Source organism: Lissotriton vulgaris, unplaced genomic scaffold, assembly GCF_964263255.1.
Source record: "Lissotriton vulgaris unplaced genomic scaffold, aLisVul1.2 SCAFFOLD_293, whole genome shotgun sequence".
Lineage (NCBI taxonomy): Eukaryota > Metazoa > Chordata > Amphibia > Caudata > Salamandridae > Lissotriton > Lissotriton vulgaris.
Genome location: NW_028254211.1, coordinates 68,679 through 87,333, shown reverse-complemented (window position 1 = coordinate 87,333; position 18,655 = coordinate 68,679). Strand labels below are relative to the sequence as shown.

Sequence of the window (18,655 nt, the reverse complement as noted above, 5' to 3'; positions counted from 1 at the left end):
GTCACTCTACCTTGTATACATACATAGGGGCTTATTTACAAGCCCCTTGCCCCGCCAGTGCGCCACTTTTAATATGGGAAAAAGTGACGCACCAGCGGCGCAAGGGGCTTGTAAATAAGCCCCATAGTGCTGTACTTCATCGTCTTTCACATACTCAGATGAAAAACTACTGAGCAGTAGATCAGAATTGGCTCCATTGTGAAAACACTAGTCCCCTGTAATAAACAACCTTTTTTTATTAGAGGTGTGTTCAGATGTGAAAATGTGCCTGTGATAAGACAATAAATACCAGGATGTGATAGGTAGATAATTGTCATGCATATTTCATACATGGGCGAAAGTACCCCCTGCCATACATTACAAGGATATTGCAAGTGACAAGAGTTGCATGAACATATAGAGGAATGAGGAATGCCAGGTTCCTTTATGTGGTCATGGAATTCCGAAGTGATTTGAAATATCAGAACAGTGAAGCAGGAGGTATTGTATTCCTTATAATACATGACCAAACCCTCATTCTTCCCACAAGCATCTTAAATTCTTGGGGCCTCCTTTATGAGGCTGTGCGTCACTTTTACGCCGCCGGTGCGTCACTTTTTGTGACGTACCAGTGGCGTAAAAATGCGCCTCGTTGCGCCATATGTACAAAGTGATGCATCTAGGTAGATGTGTCACTTTGTAAACCCCTGCGCCACATTATACCTGCGCCAGGTATAATGTATGCAAGGGGGGCGTATTGACGCAAGGAAGGGTCGTAGAAGTGACGCAGTGAAATCTATGAGATTTTACTGCGTCACTTTTAGGATGCCGTTGTGTCAAAATCTTGCGCCTGCCTCACAGCAGTCGTAAGACTAACACAGGTCCTTTCACATGGGGCTTGCCCCATGTGAAAGGACGCATTGCTGGAGTTGCGTCACTTTTGTGACACACTCCAGCAATGCGTCACTTTTGCGCATACGTCAGAAATACTGACGTATCTGTAACTCCTTGCGACATGATGTGTCATACATTAAATATGACGCATCAGGAATGTTGCAAGGAGTGCGCACTGAGAAGTGACGCATCGCTGCTTTCACGCAGCGATGCGTCATTCCTCATAAATGAGGCCCCTTGGGGTCTTGCTGCTTCATATGAAAGAAATCGTCTGATTGCATGGAGGAATTAAAACAGAATCTGTCGAATGAAAATAAATGCTCCAAAATGCAGTTAGTAATTTTCTGCAAATATATATTAAGATCAATATAATGTAAATCATATTTAAAAAGGGGCCGCAGATCAGAATGAGTAGTAGCATTCTAGAGATTCTTTCTTTCCTCTGATGAACTTTGTGCACAAATGTATTGCCATAAACTTTCCTTTTTGCTGATTACTATTCTTTTTAGACAAGCAGATCACAAAAACTGCCTAGTTCTCTTTTCCTTGTTTAAAATGTAACTTTAATGATGCTCCTCAATCTGCATTTCACCTCGAGCACTGGCTCTGGCAGCAGACATTATGACATCACAGCTCAGCCGTAATAAGTTATTACGGTTGAACAGCCACATGATTTTCTGTCAACACTCGACTGTAATAAGGAAATTAGAGATAGGTTTTATACTGGGGTTGGCACCCTCCACGCATTATACCCATGTTATGACTAACAGAAAGGGGAGCCCGCTTGATTCTAACACTAATTAATGCTTAATAAATATCTCTTTATATTAGCAAAATATGAATTTCGGTTGACTCGGACATAACTGACAGTAACAGACAGTAACAGAGCAAATTAACTCAGCTACACAATGTGTAAGTCGGTGTTGAGTTGCATCTCTAAACAAATTGGAACCACCTGGGTAGTTTAGCATTCAAAAGCAATCAAATCTTGCAAAGGCCCCAGCTCTGCTATCCACCTTACTTCCCTCCCTTTCCTCATGCATCCCTCTCAATTACCCCTTGTATTCCCCCTTCCTAGACGAGAAAAGAATATAGGGTAGAGTAACCTAGGTGGCATGCTTCATCATCAGGAACCTCCTTGGACCTTGATGCCTAGTCAGGTGCAGGCTACAACCCCCTCACCGAGAGGGAGGAGCACAACAGATGTTTTGATAGGTATAATAAATACTCTTAATGAGCCCGGGTGGTGAGGCTAGCCAGTGTAGTGTCTGGAGGGGAAAAGGTAAAGTGACATTCGTCACTGGAAGGCCAAGCCTGTCCATTAGTCCCTAAGATACCAGCTCCTGCCATACAAGGCTGCAGCAAATGTCTCAGGTTTTCAATTGAAAGATCTTAGCTACTCCAGCAGTTATTCACTACTACCAATAATTTGAAAGGTTGGATCAATCCACGCCCCCTCTTTGTGATGATGTCATTACTAGTATAGTGCAATCATTGTGATATGAATTTACACAAAGTCCATTTTATTGTATTGCAAAATAGTAGCTAAGGCTCTGTACAGGATGTACCTTTGTAAATACCTTTCTGATCCGCCAGCTGGTGCTGAAACCCATCATCAGCTGGTCTCCCCATTATATCATTCTCTGTTGCCTGCAAGTTCTGTATCAGAAAGTAGGTGGTCATCTTTCCTTTGCCTTTTACCTCGATTTCTCCCCGCTCAACAATTTCAAAATTTTGGTTTTCAAGTGCTCTGTGAAGTAAAAAATGAAAGTCCATTGTCACAACAGGAATATAATGATTACATCAGCTAGGATTATTCTCGGGGTCAGCGGGGTTGGCGAACAGAGCCCGGATACACAGTTTTAATTTGTCGCGATGGCCGTTCTAAGGATGTGCATAGCAAGGGGCTGGTTAGACAAAGCACCACCAATGATACATCAGTGGTTAGCTAATCTACTGGCGGTCTTCAATTTAGAAAAGGGGATATATGCAAGGAAGGGAAGAAGGGGAAGGCTACTAGGCAAAAAGATATGGGAACCTATCCAGAAATGGAAAGATGCTGTTGGGAACTCACAAAATGACCCACCGTGAAGTAAGGGGGGTATGAATAAAGACCCGGGTTTTAATTAATAATTATTAATTTCTTTTTTGCCTAACGGCAGCAAAATGATTGGGTTTTAGAAATATAAGTTGTGAACTTTAAACACAGAGTAGGGTCGTATTTATGTATTCTTTACTGACAAATAGCGAAAAAAGTGTTTGGGCTAGCACGCAACCCTGGCGTACCCCCCGGATCACTGGTATTCGGTCCGTTTTTTGGCTTTGAGATCCCCATCTAATACAAGCATAAGTCCCATCATGCATGTGGGCCAAAAGATTCAGAATTGGTGCAGGGATCCCCATCTCCTCCAGGATTAACCACAGGCGGTCTCTGGGAACCAGGTCAAAGGCGGTCTTTAAGTCAATGAATGCCAAATAAAGACCGCCTTTGCCAATGGCCACCACCTTCCAATGAAGTAATGTACTGTAATTTGATCTTTGTTGTGCTGTAACACCAAAAACTTTTAATAAAAATATTAAATAAAAAAAGGAATATAATGATTGCACTCTATGCTGCTACTCAAGCTTCTGAAAGAGGTGCATCAGCTCAAGGATCAGTTTAGGTTGGAGTGAGAATACCTTCTTCAACTTCCCAACCTCAGGTAAAAGAATTATCTGAAACAGAGCTCTTTCTGATAGAACACCTTGATCAATATATGCATTTACCAGTTTTTAAAACATTTTTCTAAAGATCTACTGCAGGATTCACAATGCCTACAAGTTGCCCTGTTCAACAAGCAACCAATGTCAATGTCTAATATTAAACAAAACACAGTTAGGACACAGAGGTAAATTCCCTGCTGGGTGCATTATTCTATAGGTGAATTCTGAGCCATCTTTTGGAGGGGTCGGGTGCATGTCCTTCCAGAATATGTTGTGTGTGGCGAAACGTGGTTTAGTATTTCTTGGGGGATGGATGATGGACCCATAAGAAGGACACACAGTGTTGAGCTTCTAAGCATTCGTAATAGGTGGTCTGCATTTAACACCCCTCATGCCCTCATTGGTTTATTCCTGACAGGGTTGGGGAGGCTTGATTACCACCCAATGGTTAGCGGCACCAGGCAAGCCAACCTCATCTATGTCTAGGATGCTACATGTTTATTGTCCAGCAGGAATCCCAGACGTCCCCATTTTCCAAGGACGGTCACCGTTTTTGGAAAATTGTCTCCGTGTCCAGACACTTTTCTCCAAGTCACTCAAATGTTCCTGTTTTCAAACAGTGTCCCTGTTAAACACAGAAATGTCCCTGTTTTTCATTGTTCCGGTTGAGCATGCGCACCCTTGCTCTCTTTTTTTGCAACTATATGCTATAGTCCTTAAAAGTGTAACTGTAATAAAAAGTACTAATGCTGCTGCATAAAGGAGAGGGGTGCCAATAATAGACCTCAGATTTGGTATCTGTAATGCTTCATCTCGGTCTGTGGAGGGAGCTGTCGTAGTCCTTTTTCTATGTCTGACAGCTAATCAATTATGTTGATGGTTACTGCAAAACATAGTCCTACTTCTATGTCTAAGACCTGTCCCTGTTTTTTGTTTTGAGAATCTGGTCACCCTAGGTTTAGAGCACTTTAGACAGTACATATGGGGATTAAACATTACCCTGAGAAGTGACCATAAACCCCTGGTTAAAGTTCTGACCACTAAAGGTCTACAGAGTACCCCTCCCCGTCTAGCACCCATTTCAGTAAAAATGTTAGATTATAATTACAATGTACAATATGTTCCCGGATCCAAGAATGTTGTAGCAGACTGTTTAAGTTGTTTACCCTTACCTCTTGCCAATGATTCCATTGCAGACATTGAGTCTTTCTGTGTGGCTAACATTCTGGACGAAATTCCTTGTATTTCACAGCATGATTGGTTATCTGCCCAAGAAAAAGATGCCACTTTGTGCCAGGTGGGAATGTATATTGTAGAGGGTTGGCCAATTAAAAAAAGACTTGCCCCATCATTTACGCACTTTCTGGAAATTAAGGCACACATTGTCATCAGAAGGTGGTCTTATCCTCAGAAATGGTAAAGTTATACCACCCACTTCACTTCGATCCAAACTGCTAGACATTTACCATGAGGGGCATCTTGGTATTGGAAAAACAAAAAATAGAGTTAAAAACTCATACTGGTGGCCAGGGTTGGACTTGGAAATAGAGAGGAGGGTGAGGAACTGTCTTGCTTGTGAAAACTCTGACAAATCCCAGTGTACTTTAAGACCACCACTTCGACCACTATCAAATCCATGCATGCCATGGACTAGATTGGGTATTGACATTTTTGGTCCCATTTGGGAAAACGGTGAACAAGTTTTCCTCATCGTCCTGGTGGACCATTTCTCGAAATAGCTAGAAGTTGAAATTGTACACAGTGCTGATGCCAAAGCCATCATCAGGTTCTTAAAAAATGTATTCTTAAGGGAAGGATTGCCCAAATGTATTGTAATTGACAACGGTCCACAATTCATTTCTGATATTTAAAAAAAAATTATCAATGACAATAGCATTTCCCACAAAACTACCTCCCTGTACCACCCAGCTGGTAATGGTGCAGTGGAAAGATGTAATCGCGTTGTGAAAGGTATTATACAAATTGCCAATCATAACCACCTCTCTTGGAGGAAAGAATTGACTCACAACTTGTGGGCTTTCCGTGTAACACCCTGTGAGTCTACTTGCTCTAGTCCATTTGTATTACTGAGAGGCAGAACGCCTATCACCAAAGACACTATCGGGTGATCAACTCCTAAGAAAGTTAACTGGTCCACAGACACTGTCAACAGCAAAATTTCACACGCTCAACAAATGAGTAAAAATTATTATAACTTCAAACACGCCTGCAAACATGTCAACATTCACGTAGGCGAGTGGGTTTCGAGTCAAAAGCAGTGGTCTTGTCAAAAAAGGACTTAGCCGTTATTCACAACCCCTTACGGTCAAGAAAATCTTTTGTAATTCCGCGCTTTTAAGTGATGGAAAGGTATGGCACTTTTCGTCCTTATCATTGTGCCGGGGAGATGGTATCTCATCTCCGCAACACCCTGAGCAGAGAAGTGTCCTCACCTCCCCTAGATACGATTGGATTCTTGATGATGACATCCTTCAGGGATGTTGCCGTGAAAGAAGTGAAGTCACTCCCTTGAACGATCCTGAGGAGGGCCCCAGTGGTAGCCCTACCTTGGAGGAGAATTTCACCAGACTCAGTGATCACTTTACCATTTCCAAAGACGACCTCACTATTGACAATTCAGCTGGGGAAACTAATATTAGCACTCCACATGATTCCATCACTGGTGGTGCTGACGGCACCACCCAAGCTGGAACTTCAGACTTTACACAAGATGGTTCCCCTCTCATGGTTCCCATGTTGGTGCTGGAACTTCAGACTTTACACAAGATGGTTCCCCTCTCATGGTTCCCATGTTGGTGCTGGAACTTCAGACTTTACACAAGATGGTTCCCCCCCTCATGGTTTCCATGTTGGTGCAACCACGACCAAGGAACCTACCACTAGTAGACAAAACAGAGAAATAATTCTACCAACAAAGTTAGAAGATTTTGTTTGCGATTAACTATTTTTTCCTTTAGCACCTTCGCTCATCCTGTGTATTATACTGTCATTACATTTAGCATATCATTGCCTTGCTCTTCCTTTCCCTCGTCCCTCTCCTCCCCTTCCCCTCCCTCTTTGCATGTTAAAAAAAAAATATTCTGTAATGAGATGTGTTGTGTTTGATTCTTGATGTCCTCGCGACCTGCGTCGCGCTGCCCTTCTCCGCGTGCCCTCGCCCAAGGTACTATGACGTTCTCCCGTTCCATATTAGAACCTTGGGCGAGGGTGGCAGTTGAGGGGCAGTTGGAAGATAACTACCTAGACTGTCAGAAGCCTATTGGTGTCAGGGCTTATTAATTAATAAAGACGAGTTTGCTTACCTCTGCTTACGCTGTCGTCTTTACAGATAGGTATTGTATCATTGCACTATCTACAACTCCAGAGCTTGCCAAAGCTTTCTACTAAAGGCTCTCGCTCGGCCTCGTCTTCTCTCTTTGCAGCCACCCTTCCCAGTTCTCACGCACCTTCAAATCTCTCTTTATGTGCATGTGGTCTATGATGCCTGTTGTACATAGGTTGTCAGGAATCAAGCAGAGACTTCTTGTAGAGTTGAGGCGTTTATTCTCAGCACAGGAACAAACGAGCCTCCCACCATCTGGCTAGGCTCCAACTGACCACCACTAGAATACTAGCCAGGCCACTATCAGAACAGAATATTCACAGTATTCTAATATAGTAACTACTAAGGACATAGAAGACAAACACTCTGTGACAAACAAAGTACAATCATATTTACAACACATCTCCCTCCCTTGAATTACATAAACAAAAGAGAACTAATAAAACAGAAAAATTATCAAATATAATCATCAAGATATACAGGTGGACGACGAGTACGAGAACTCCTCATACTGTTATTGGTAGAATCATTGTAGATATCAGAACTGAAGCTTTGATCATGTATGCCTCCAGAACAAGAAGCATCACCACCACCCTCTTCCGTCCTTATCTCAGGCAGAGCAGATGAATTTGGATTGCTATGGGCAGACAACATATAACCGCTACTGTTTTAACAAGAGTCAAACGTGACATCATTAGAATTTGCACTAGAGTGTTTGCGATATAGAGCAACTCTGCGATAATTCCATTTCTCACCATTTTCCAAAAGTACGAAATGAGGAAAAAACTGTTTTGCAGAAAAAAGACCTCTAAACTTAGAAAGTCCTTTTGATATTCTACCAGGTTTAACTTTGACAAGATCACCAACAGCAATAGGTAAATAAATCTTGTCAGCAATTACCTGAGTGAAGCACTTTTCATTAACATTTTTTAACCAAGAGGGTGTCAATTTTGAATTGGGAGATCTACCTCTCATTAATTCAAAAGGAGATTTGAGGTCCTGCTTGTGGGGACTGGAGCGATAGGCCCACACCATCTCTTGAACTCGATCATCAGAAAAACAACCCAACGCACACGTCATTTGAATAATACCCTTTACTAGTCTGTTAACCCTCTCACATATACCATTTCCCTGTGGAATATACAGACTGGTCCGATGATGAGTTATTCCACAACTCTCTAAGAACAATCTCATCTTATTGGACGTCAGTTGGGTACCATTGTCGGTTATCATCACAGAGGGGAAACCCTCACTACTGAAAACACTCTTAAGAAAATTAATAGTGGAATCAGTTGTGATCTCTTTAACAAAATTGACAATTAGCCATTTAGAGAAACAGTTTACAACAACGATGGCAAAACGTTGGTTAACAGGCAATTCATCCATTGGACCTATAAAGTCCAAGCAAATACTATGCCATGGTTGCTTAAGAAAGGAAATTCCACCAACATTTTGAGCACCCACAATTTTTAGCCTCCTTTCTCCCTCTTTGCAAAAACGACATTGTTCAACACAGTCGACAGCATCCGCATCAATGGATGGCCACCAAAAATTCTCTTTAATTCTTCTTTGGGTAAGTGTTTGTCCCAAAAGCCCCTCATGAGCCAGGGTAAGCAGTCTGTGTCTTAAAGAATAAGGAGGAACAAATCTATCACCCCTCATCAACACGACACCATTTGAAAGGGATAAATCATCCAACACCTTGATGAAAGGTCGGACATAAGGCTCAACAGTACTCTCTCTTCTGGTCCCCAACTTGATGAGATCAATAACTTTTTTCAAAACTACATCATTCTCCATACCTAAAGACCACTCTTCCAAGGTGAAAGAACCACCACTAAGAGAGAAAACATCCTGAGTAAATGCAACAGCACTTTCTTCCTGAGACTCAAACAAGACCCTAGAACCATCTTCTACTTGAACAGGGAGCCTGGAGAGACAATCAGCCTGAATATTTTTCCACCCCTGAACAAAATGCAATTCAAATTGAAAGTCCTGCAACCTTGAAGCTAACCTCGCTAACCTGGGTGAACCTTTCCCCACACCCCCAGGCGCTAACACATTCACTAATGGTTTGTGGTCTGAATGTAACACAAATCTGGTTCCCCACAAGTATGTCCTGAAATGGTAGGTGCCCCAGACAGCAGCAAGTGCTTCACGCTCTATAACAGAATAATTACGTTTAGGTGAAGTCAAAGGTCGAGAAGCGAACGCTATAGTTTTTTCTTCATTACCATGTCTCTGTAAAAGCACTGCACCTAACCCAATGCTACTTGCAGATTCGTGGGCGTTCCGGTGATTTTTTCGCTCTCCGCTCCTTTGTTAACGTCATTGCGGCGGTGGGCGGATGTTTTTTTTTTCTCGGCATGTTATTGTCATTTCTGACGTGTCTGTTTCCGGGATGGGCTGCGCGATTTTAGTGGTCCTGCAAGGTCTCGCTGAGAGGGCCGGATACTCGACATGCACGGACGGCCTGGAAGCGAGTCGGAACTCGGATGAAGACTTCACGCTGATCGGAGTTGAAGCAGGTACTGGGGGTCGTTTGACTGGTGACTTCAGCCTGCTAGTGAGAGTCTGTGTGGTGTCGTGTATTTTGTTTGCTCACAATTGTCACTTTTGCCTCATGTTTCAAAGTTCACCCTTCCAGTTTGCTATATCTGCAGGAACATGGGAAGCCGCGAACGTTTAGCCTTTCCTTGTGGAAATTGATTTAAATCCCGGTATGTTTGTCCAGGACCCCTTTGGCATTGGTTGAACTGAACACTGTACCTTGACCAAGCCACTGTGGTAAAAACAATAAAAAAACATTAATCTTTCAACTCCCTTAGACTTTTTTTTTTTAAGCGACAACGTCAGTTTCATATTGACTGCACTACATTATCAGTTCCGAGCAGGGTTATTTACTCACAGTAATCGTGTCTGAAATGTTTATTGGGCGCAGATGAGGGAGGGTCCGGGTGTATCTGTGCGCAAGGCCTGTGCATTGTGGATGTGAGGGTGTTTGGTGCAGGTTACAGTGATTGGGAATGTTCACTGCGGGACAACTTAAACCCACAATGTATCGGCCATGCGCAGGCCAACTGAGTGAGATATGCATGCATATAGAACTGTAATAAGGCTGGCCTGCAAAATATTAGGAAGCCAATGGCCACGCATGGCTCCCCCTCGGCTAATTTGCGGGGAACAGATTGTAATAGCTGAGGCTTTCCGCTGATTATGTTATCTAACCCTGGTCGTAGCACTTCGTAGTGTTGCCTACTTCGCCATTTGCGAAGTAGGCCTAGCAGGCAACACTACGCCCACCCCGCGGGCGTAGCGAAGTTGCCCGCCAGCTGCCCGCCACCCGCCTCCCTCCCGCCCTCCCTAAATACTTAAATAACATTTTAGAAATGATTAAAAACCACTTACCTTGTCCGCCGCGTCCCCGGGGCTCCCTCTCGTCATTGCGCGATTCGCGCCACCGTCTTGGATAGTAATGCGAATGCGCGGCCGCCCGCGCATGCGCATTTCTCACGAGAAATGCGCATGCGCGGGCGGCCGCACATGCGCATTACTATCCAAGTCGGCGGTGCGAATCGCGCGATGACAAGAGGAAGCCCCGGGGACACGGCGGAGAAGGTAAGTGGTTTTTAATCATTTCTAAAATGTAATTTAAGTATTTAGGGAGGGCGGGAGGGAGGCGGGTGGCGCGTAGTGGGGCTACGCGAAGTGCGTAGGTGGACGTAGTGTCTCGCCCACTTCGGGTAGCTTCGTGAAGCCCCACTACGCCCACTACGCCCAGGGTTAATCTTATACAGGATCAATATTGCTAAAATCCGACCAGAAGCTAAACAAAGTCAGTTTCCCTTCATTGCACTGGGCCTTCTTCTGGGTAACAGATGGCTGGATGGGGATGGCTGCCTCGCAAGCTCTGTCCGTACTTGGTTATTTAACTAGTTGGTGTTTGTGAACTATACAGATGCAGGGAAATTAATGTTAGAATTGCAATTTAGTAGCGGACACGAGCAGCATTTTCTCAGTGTCTGTTACGGTACATTCTTGGATTGGATGTGGGACCAGTGAATACAGCGCCGCAGTGTTTCGACACAGCCGTAACCAATGTTGCGGCAAATAGAGGTGAATTGAGGTTCTCACTTTCTCTTCTTTTGGCGGGTGTGGGTGTGCACTGAAAGTGACCAGCGTTGATATACCCTTTCACTTGTGTTTAACAGAGGGCTTTGGTGAATTTCAGTATCTGCAGGTGTGAGCACAGGCTGTGTTGCTGGGTTCCTCTGTTCATGGATGATTTATGACCGAGGTGCACATTTCGGGGCTGTAAAATATGCACACAAGGACGCTAATTGCCGCAATCGCTCTTAAAGTGTTGTTAGTGGGGTTTGCAGTGAGTGCTCCCTGCTATTTTAAGGCATTATGTGATCCCGCTTGCGGGGGTAACCAGAGCTCGCCCCGGATACTAGGCGTTCAGTTCTCGGTGGTGGAAGTTTGGGTCGGCCTGGCAGCTGTGGAAAAGGTTGAAATGTTTTTAAGGCTGATGTAAGACACTGCACTCTGTGGCTGTGTCCCGTGATGACAGGATGTTCATCCGGGCCCTGTTGGGGGAATGGGTGTGTATATATCTTCGAGCCTCGTGGCCACGGTTTGTGCCCTGACCCGTGGGGAGCAAGCTGTTTAGTGGGCAGCATGAAAGAATGAAGTGGGCAGGCGAATGGTAATATGAGTGTGGGTCCACTTGAGCCGGGGCAAGGCATTTGTGCTTGGGACCTGAACGTGCTGGTTACCTTTGTGACCGGGCTCTTGAAAAGCAGTGTGTGAATGGGGGATGTGAACGCAATACCATTGTGTCTGGGTCCGTACACATAGAACCAGGCACGCCCTTCAAGGCCCTAACGTGCCCTAGCCGACCATGGGGTGTATCACTGACATGAGGTAGCATGCGTGGGCCTATGAGAGCGTGGCGCTTATGTGAGCTTAGGTTTATTTGTGCCGGGGACCGTGCCTCAAATGCATGTGCTATTGGTATTGTAAATGACAATGCCATTTATTTATCTGTTTTCAAAACCAACACATAAATAAAAATGTTGTCATTCACAATGCCAATAGCTCTAACTTTTGCAAAGGCGAAACCGTTGCATTGTAAATGCTTGTTAAGCAAAGCCCTCAAGACGGCAGTCTTGCTTAAAAAATCTTTCACGAACTTGGAATAAAATTCAATTAAGCCCATGAAGGACCTCAACTGATCTTTATCAGCAGGATAGGGTGCTAACTCAATCGCTGACAGCAGATTTCTTTTAGGTTTAACACCTTCCGCGGAGAGAGCGTAACCTAAATATTCTATTTCACTAACTAAAAATGAGCATTTTTCTTTACGCAGGGTGAGACCAGCCTCATCAATCCTAAGTAACACACGTTTAAGAATCTCATTGTGTTCCTCCATAGTGTCACCAAAAATCAGTATGTCATCCTGAAAGAAGATGACCTTCCCTATACCCTTGAAGATTTCCGAAACCATTCTCTGAAACACACTGGCTGTGGATATCAGCCCAAATGGCAATCTTGTAAACTGAAATGTCCCTTCACCAGTTATGAAAGCTGTGAGATGTTTTGACTCATCGTGAAGTCGTATCTGGTTATATGCATGTTTCAAATCCAGTTTACTTAAAAATTTAGCTCCTCTCAAAGTAGAGACCAGTTCACCAATATTTGGCAACGGAAAGACATCAGCCACAACACATCTATTTAGAGATCTCAGGTCCACACAAAACCTAATTTTCATCTCAGCCTTCTGGGAAATAACCACTGGAGAAACCCATGAAGACGCCTCAACTGGCTTAATTATCCCTCCTTGAAGCATCTCCTCCAGTACACCCTTGACATCCTCCCTGACAGCAAGCGGCACTCTTCTAGCTTTGTGTTGGACTGGGATTGCACCTTCTTTCAATAAAATGTTATGTACATACCCCTGCAACTCACCCAGTTCTTCCCTGAAAACCTGTTTGAAGTTCAATAAGATGTCATTGATACTAAAATCGTCTACGACCATAACTGGTTCTTCAGCCCTGGGGTTGACAATAATGTGAAGGTCGTATTGATGCATCCAACCTAATATGGCTGGGCCATCGACTGAAATGTAAACCTTCCCAAACCTAGATCTGTTTTTGAAACATATCTCACTCTCAAAATAGCCAAGTAAATCTATCTTTTCACCCTGGTAGCCTGTGGGGAAGATATCACAACTCAAAAGAGATCTATGGCCCCAAATTAGCTTCAATAATGACTCAGGAATGATGGTCCATTTGGATCCTGAATCAACCATTAAACTCATTTTCTTTTTATCAATGACAAAATCTGCCTTAGGACGCTTTTCCCTCTTTTCTTGGCAGGAACCTACCATGGTGTCACCTAAGACAAGAATTTTGTTCACATCTCTTTTTAAATCTTGCTGATTATTCACAACAGTCACTCTGGCATTAATCTTATTTTTACACATTTTAGCAAAATGCCCTATTTTGCCACATTTCAAACACTCCTTGTAGTTTGCAAAGCAAAACTTTGCGTCAGAGGTATGAGCGTTACTGCCACACCTTGAGCATACTTTGCTTTGCTATTTGCTATTTTGCTGACTGAAATTTTTCTTTTGTAAAACATACCCTTTTTTTCTGACAAGAGCTACAGCTCCACTCTCATTGTCACTATTGTCGCTATTGGTTAAACATTTGTGAGACAATTCACCTATTTTCATTTCAGAGCTACTTTTTTGTACCTCCTTCATACATTTTTCGGATTCCTCAACAATTTTTGCCAAGTCTATTGCAACCTTCAGAGTTTTGTTTTTCGCTGCCCACAATCTCTCCTGTATTTTACGATTGTTGCATTGAACGATGAGTTGATCACGTATGAGCTCGTCAGTCATTTGGCCGAAATTACATTTCACTGAGAGTTCGCACAATCGAGCAACAAAATCATCAATAGATTCCTCTTCATGTTGTTTATTCTTGTAGAATTTGTACCTGTTCATCACCAGGTTCTCCTCTTTCGCAAATCTTGTTTCAAGTCTGGCAATGGCCTCCTTAAACTCATTCAGAGCAGATTGGGAGCCAGAAGGTAGCACTTGAGGTAAATATTTGAAAATTCGCTGACCTTCTTTCCCTAACGCTGTCATCAACAAAGCCTTCTTGTGTTTAGGAGAAAAATCCTCCCCATCTAATGCCTGATTTGTGGAACTCCCTTCCTGTGCACATTCGCGCCCTTAATAGTCTGACTCTTTTTAGACGGGCCATCAAAACCCACTTGTTTTCCCCTGTTATCTGATTTCCCCTCTTTTCAGCTCTGATCTGTTGTGTTGTGTACATGATCTGGCGCCAGGACGCCCCTTTGCTGGGGCAGCTGTTGCGCCTAATAAATGTTATTAACATAACAAAATGGTATTAACATGAAACATAGCTATCCAATCTTCCCATGAAATATTGGGGTTTCCCGGTTCACTCAGGAATTGGGGTGGCAACGCTACATTGACTTGTTGAGACATTTTACTGGTAAGGAGTAAAGCAAATTACAAGAAAAACACAATAATAATGTTACACTCAAAGTAACTGATTGTACTAATTTTGCTACAGTATGACAGTTATTTGTAGATTAATAACCATGCAAGCATATAAAACAATAGTCTTACTGTTCCTTTTCCGTTCTCAAGTAATTCTGATGTTTAAATGCAGGATAAAAATAGATGAGTTAATGTTCCTCTTTATTTATTTTCCTTTTTTTAATTTTTTTTAATTTCCTCTTTGAGTATTTCCAATATTTGGATACGAAAATAAAGAAGAACGTGTTATAAGCGATTAAACATTACCCTCCGACGATGACTCTCTTCTTAATTATGATGACGAATAAGAGTTGCACAAGTTTGAAAGCTCCATCTGTAAACCGAAGTGCCGTAAGTAATGATGATTCTCACCAAAGATGGCCACCGACGTCCTACGCGCTCACGCAAGGGTCAAAAGTCACCTCCCTATGTTCGCACGATTCCAGATCATCACTGTTGCTGGAATACTTCACTATGAAGGGCGCTTGAAGCTGGCTGGCAGAAGCGTCACTGGCTTCACGGAAATCAACAATGACACCGTAACCTAGCAACGTTGCCGGTAATGTCAAAGGAATGCTCGCGCTAGATGCTCACGCTAGCGTTTAAATGTCGCTTTAGAACAAATGTTGTCCTTCCGCTTAGCAAAATTGCTAAATTTCATCCACGCTGCATTTCCAACTGGTATGAAACATAAGAGTACTTACAATAACACGCTGTGGTTCTGTTTCACGTGATCGCACCGTTTGTTCTCTGTAATTTAACACCGCTGTGTTGCTCATCAACCGTACTGCCAAGCCAGATATTAATCACGTCCTCTTCGCCAAATTGTTGTACATAGGTTGTCAGGGATCAAGCAGAGACTTCTTGTAGAGTTGAGGAGTTTATTCTCAGCACAGGAACAAATGAGCCTCCCACCATCTGGCTAGGCTCCAACTGACCACCACTAGAATACTAGCCAGGTCACTATCAGAACAGAATATTCACAGTATTCTATTATAGTAACTACTAAAGACATAGAAGACAGACACTCCGTGACAAACAAAGTACAATCATATTTACAACAATGCCCTCTTGCAGTGCAGGTGATTTTGCAACTAGCTTGGCTGCCAAATTTGACCTGATTTAAACATTTTTCTTGTCTGTCCTCCTGCTCATCCTTGCACTCAAGATTTATTGTGGAGTACAAGATTTCCTCTATTAGTGATAATGTTCAAAGTTAATTTTGTCCCACTACCCCCATATCCAAGCTGATTACCAAGATGCCTGCCACATTCATGTCAACGACACCTAGATCGGTATATATAAATCCAAAGAGAATTTGGTGCTCAACTATACATTGCCTACTAATTGGTACATGCTCAGTCATGGATGCACAAGAATAAGCTTCCATTTAACACTTTTAAAACGATCGTGATACTACACTGCATAACCAATGCAGCCCTTCTGTTCAAGTGTGCAGTCATGATGGATCCCTACTCCATGACTGTAGGAAAGTGCCCTTTTTGTTTGGTACCCCCCTCCCCCCCCCCACACACGCAGACTTTTTGCTCTAATGCTGATGGGTATGACTCTGAAGAGCACCGGAGCCTGCTGCCCAGGCTTTTTGCTTACTTCAGAGCACTAGAGAAGTTGATGCCATACGCTCCGGTGAAGAAACAGGGGCTGCGACTCCAGTTACAAGGCTGGAATCCATATCTGATATCCCCCATCACAATCCCGGACAATGAGTTTATAACTGAATGGCAGCGCTGATAAGTTTGGTTTCTTAGGTGTTTTCTTAATTGTAGGTGCCTGAGTTCAGATCTCACTCTTGAGTAGAGAGTATTCCACACTATGGAACCCTATAACCTAGAGATGACCCCTGCAGTTCATGCTCTTGAATGACTCTATGGATCAGGTGTTCAGACTATATTCCGGGCTTTCTGAATGGGAGGGCATGCTGTGGCACCATTTTCTGATGCTGTTTTGGACCTTTGCTCACTTGGGCTTGTGGGTGATGCAGAAAACCCTGGATTGATTATGGCTTCTGTCAGGAGCCAGTGGAGTGCTTTCACAGCAGGATAGATGTTTATTTTGTATATTGTTGTATAATTAGACACTTTGAAGTCTGATGATAAGCTTCCGGGGAAGGCCAGTGTGGAAGGAGCAGTACTAAAAGTGTGACATGAACAAAGCTTTTGTTAGCTGTACTCAGTATGCAGCTTGGAGTAGAGTGCTGGATTTTGGTGCCATTTATCACAGCGATGACTTATTATTAACAACCACAACACCACAACCACCAAAAACAACAATAATAATAATAGTAATAATAATAATAATAATAACCCCCAACTAGGTAAGCCTAAACCTGGCGCCCAGCCCAAACCTACCCCGAGTACCGTACAGGATCCACCCATAAAGGATAACTTTAGAGGGGGGTACATCGACCTTCCCCCTGAGGCCAATGACTATGTGGTGGTACTAACGGGTGTTCCCCAGATTGGTGTAGACCAGCATGAGAACCACTGGTCGCTCAAAAATAAAATAATGTATTGGTTAAATATAAATAGACCTATCCCTAATGGCCGGAGAAGCAGAGTCCTGATGGTTCGTAGAACTCGCTGGGTGGGCCCTACAAAGAAATCCAGTCCTGGGGACTGTATAGTGGTGACCTTTGAGGATCCACATACGGCACAATTCATCTGCTCCTGGCCTGGCTCTGAAGGTTCCCCGGTCATACCCAGACCTCTGTCTTTTTTCTATCCACCGCGTTTCCAACATACTCCGGCGGACGATTGGTCCTTAGTTCAGCACCAACCATGGAAGAGCCACCCTAAAACCTACAATCAAATCCAACCACATTGGAACGGCTTCCCAATTTCAAATAGATATGGTGGCCTGGAGGAGGTGGATTGACTTTCTAGCCAGCACACTCAACATAATCTAGAAAATTCCTCTTCTCTGCATACGCCAAGGCCAGCTGAGCATGTACCCCCAGAGCCCCCATTGGTCCCAGTAGGATTTGCAAATAACCTAGATACTGAGGAAGGGTTGATGCCTCCTGTTATTTCTGACCTACTTGTTCTGGAAGGCTGTTCAGTTTCACCTAGTATGACTCCCCGACCACTAATCCGATGGGGCGCAGCAGAGGTGAACCGGATTAATACAACCAAGGCTCCTACACCACAGCATTCTGACCCCTGTGTAATGTTTTTAGAGGGGCTGCATCTAAATTTTCCCCACCAACTAATCCCTTCCCACAGCCCACCTCTGGCGCGCCGTTAATGAAGATACTGAGTTGGAATGTGGCTGGGCTTGCCCGTAACTTTGAGAATCCTGAATGGATTGCCTTCCTAGAACCCTACAGTATCTGCCTTCTACAGGAAACCTGGTGCCAAGAACCAAGGCACAGAGTGGGGTTTACGACCCACTTTGTCCCAGCCGTTCAACAAGTTGGCTCTAAAGGTCGCCCTTCTGGCGGTCTTCTGATTTGGATCAGCATCGCTCTAAGGCTAGGTGTTACCCAAAGGTCCACTAAATCACCAGACCTACAATGGATATCACTACAACGCAAAGGAGGGAGGACCCTAGAAGTCTTTAACATCTACTTGAGGGGTTCTAATGGTGGGGCTTCACGTCTAACATCAACAGGTCTAAGCAGTGTTCTAGCCTCCTGTAACATTGATTCTTATGTCCTTCTTGCGGGCGATTTTAATTGTTGCTTTGAGCCATTGTCCAGGGAAGACATTCTGGATACTTTTGAAGAGGACTCAAGGAGAGGTATCCCTATTTTAACCATTGACCCGATCCCTAAATGGACGCAAAGCGCAATAGACATTAATGCCCTTTGTCTGGAACACAATCTGAGACCAGCCAATGGCCGTTCCAAATCAGACTCTATGGGAGCCCATACATATAACAGGACGGGGCGAACCTCCAGAATTGACTTTGTCATGCTTAATTTTAATCTTTGGCCCTTCCACCAAGACATGGAGGTCATTGTATCTGGTGACAGTGACCATAACCCACTTTCTCTTCTGATCACCTCTCCATGGCAAGATGGGATTCATGTTACCTCAGACCATAAGTGGAAAACCTCACGTGAAATCGCTCCCTCTAACTGTAGTAGGCGCTTGAAGTGGGCAAGAGTCGCGGCAGACGAAGAGAGGTTAGTACAA

At 43.7% G+C, this 18,655-nt stretch overlaps 1 protein-coding gene across 1 annotated transcript in view; it reads right to left on the bottom strand.

Moving 5' to 3' along the window:
• The window catches only part of LOC147659637 (guanylate cyclase soluble subunit beta-2-like), a gene marked incomplete at its 5' end in the record, with an annotated part of 94,711 nt that overhangs the window by 19,395 nt on the left and 56,661 nt on the right, over window positions 1-18,655 (bottom strand). Inside the window, one exon of the mRNA XM_086951583.1 lies at window positions 2,454-2,623. Within this exon, the coding sequence (XP_086807709.1) occupies window positions 2,454-2,623 (170 nt within the window). The remainder of the gene's footprint in view (window positions 1-2,453; window positions 2,624-18,655) is intronic.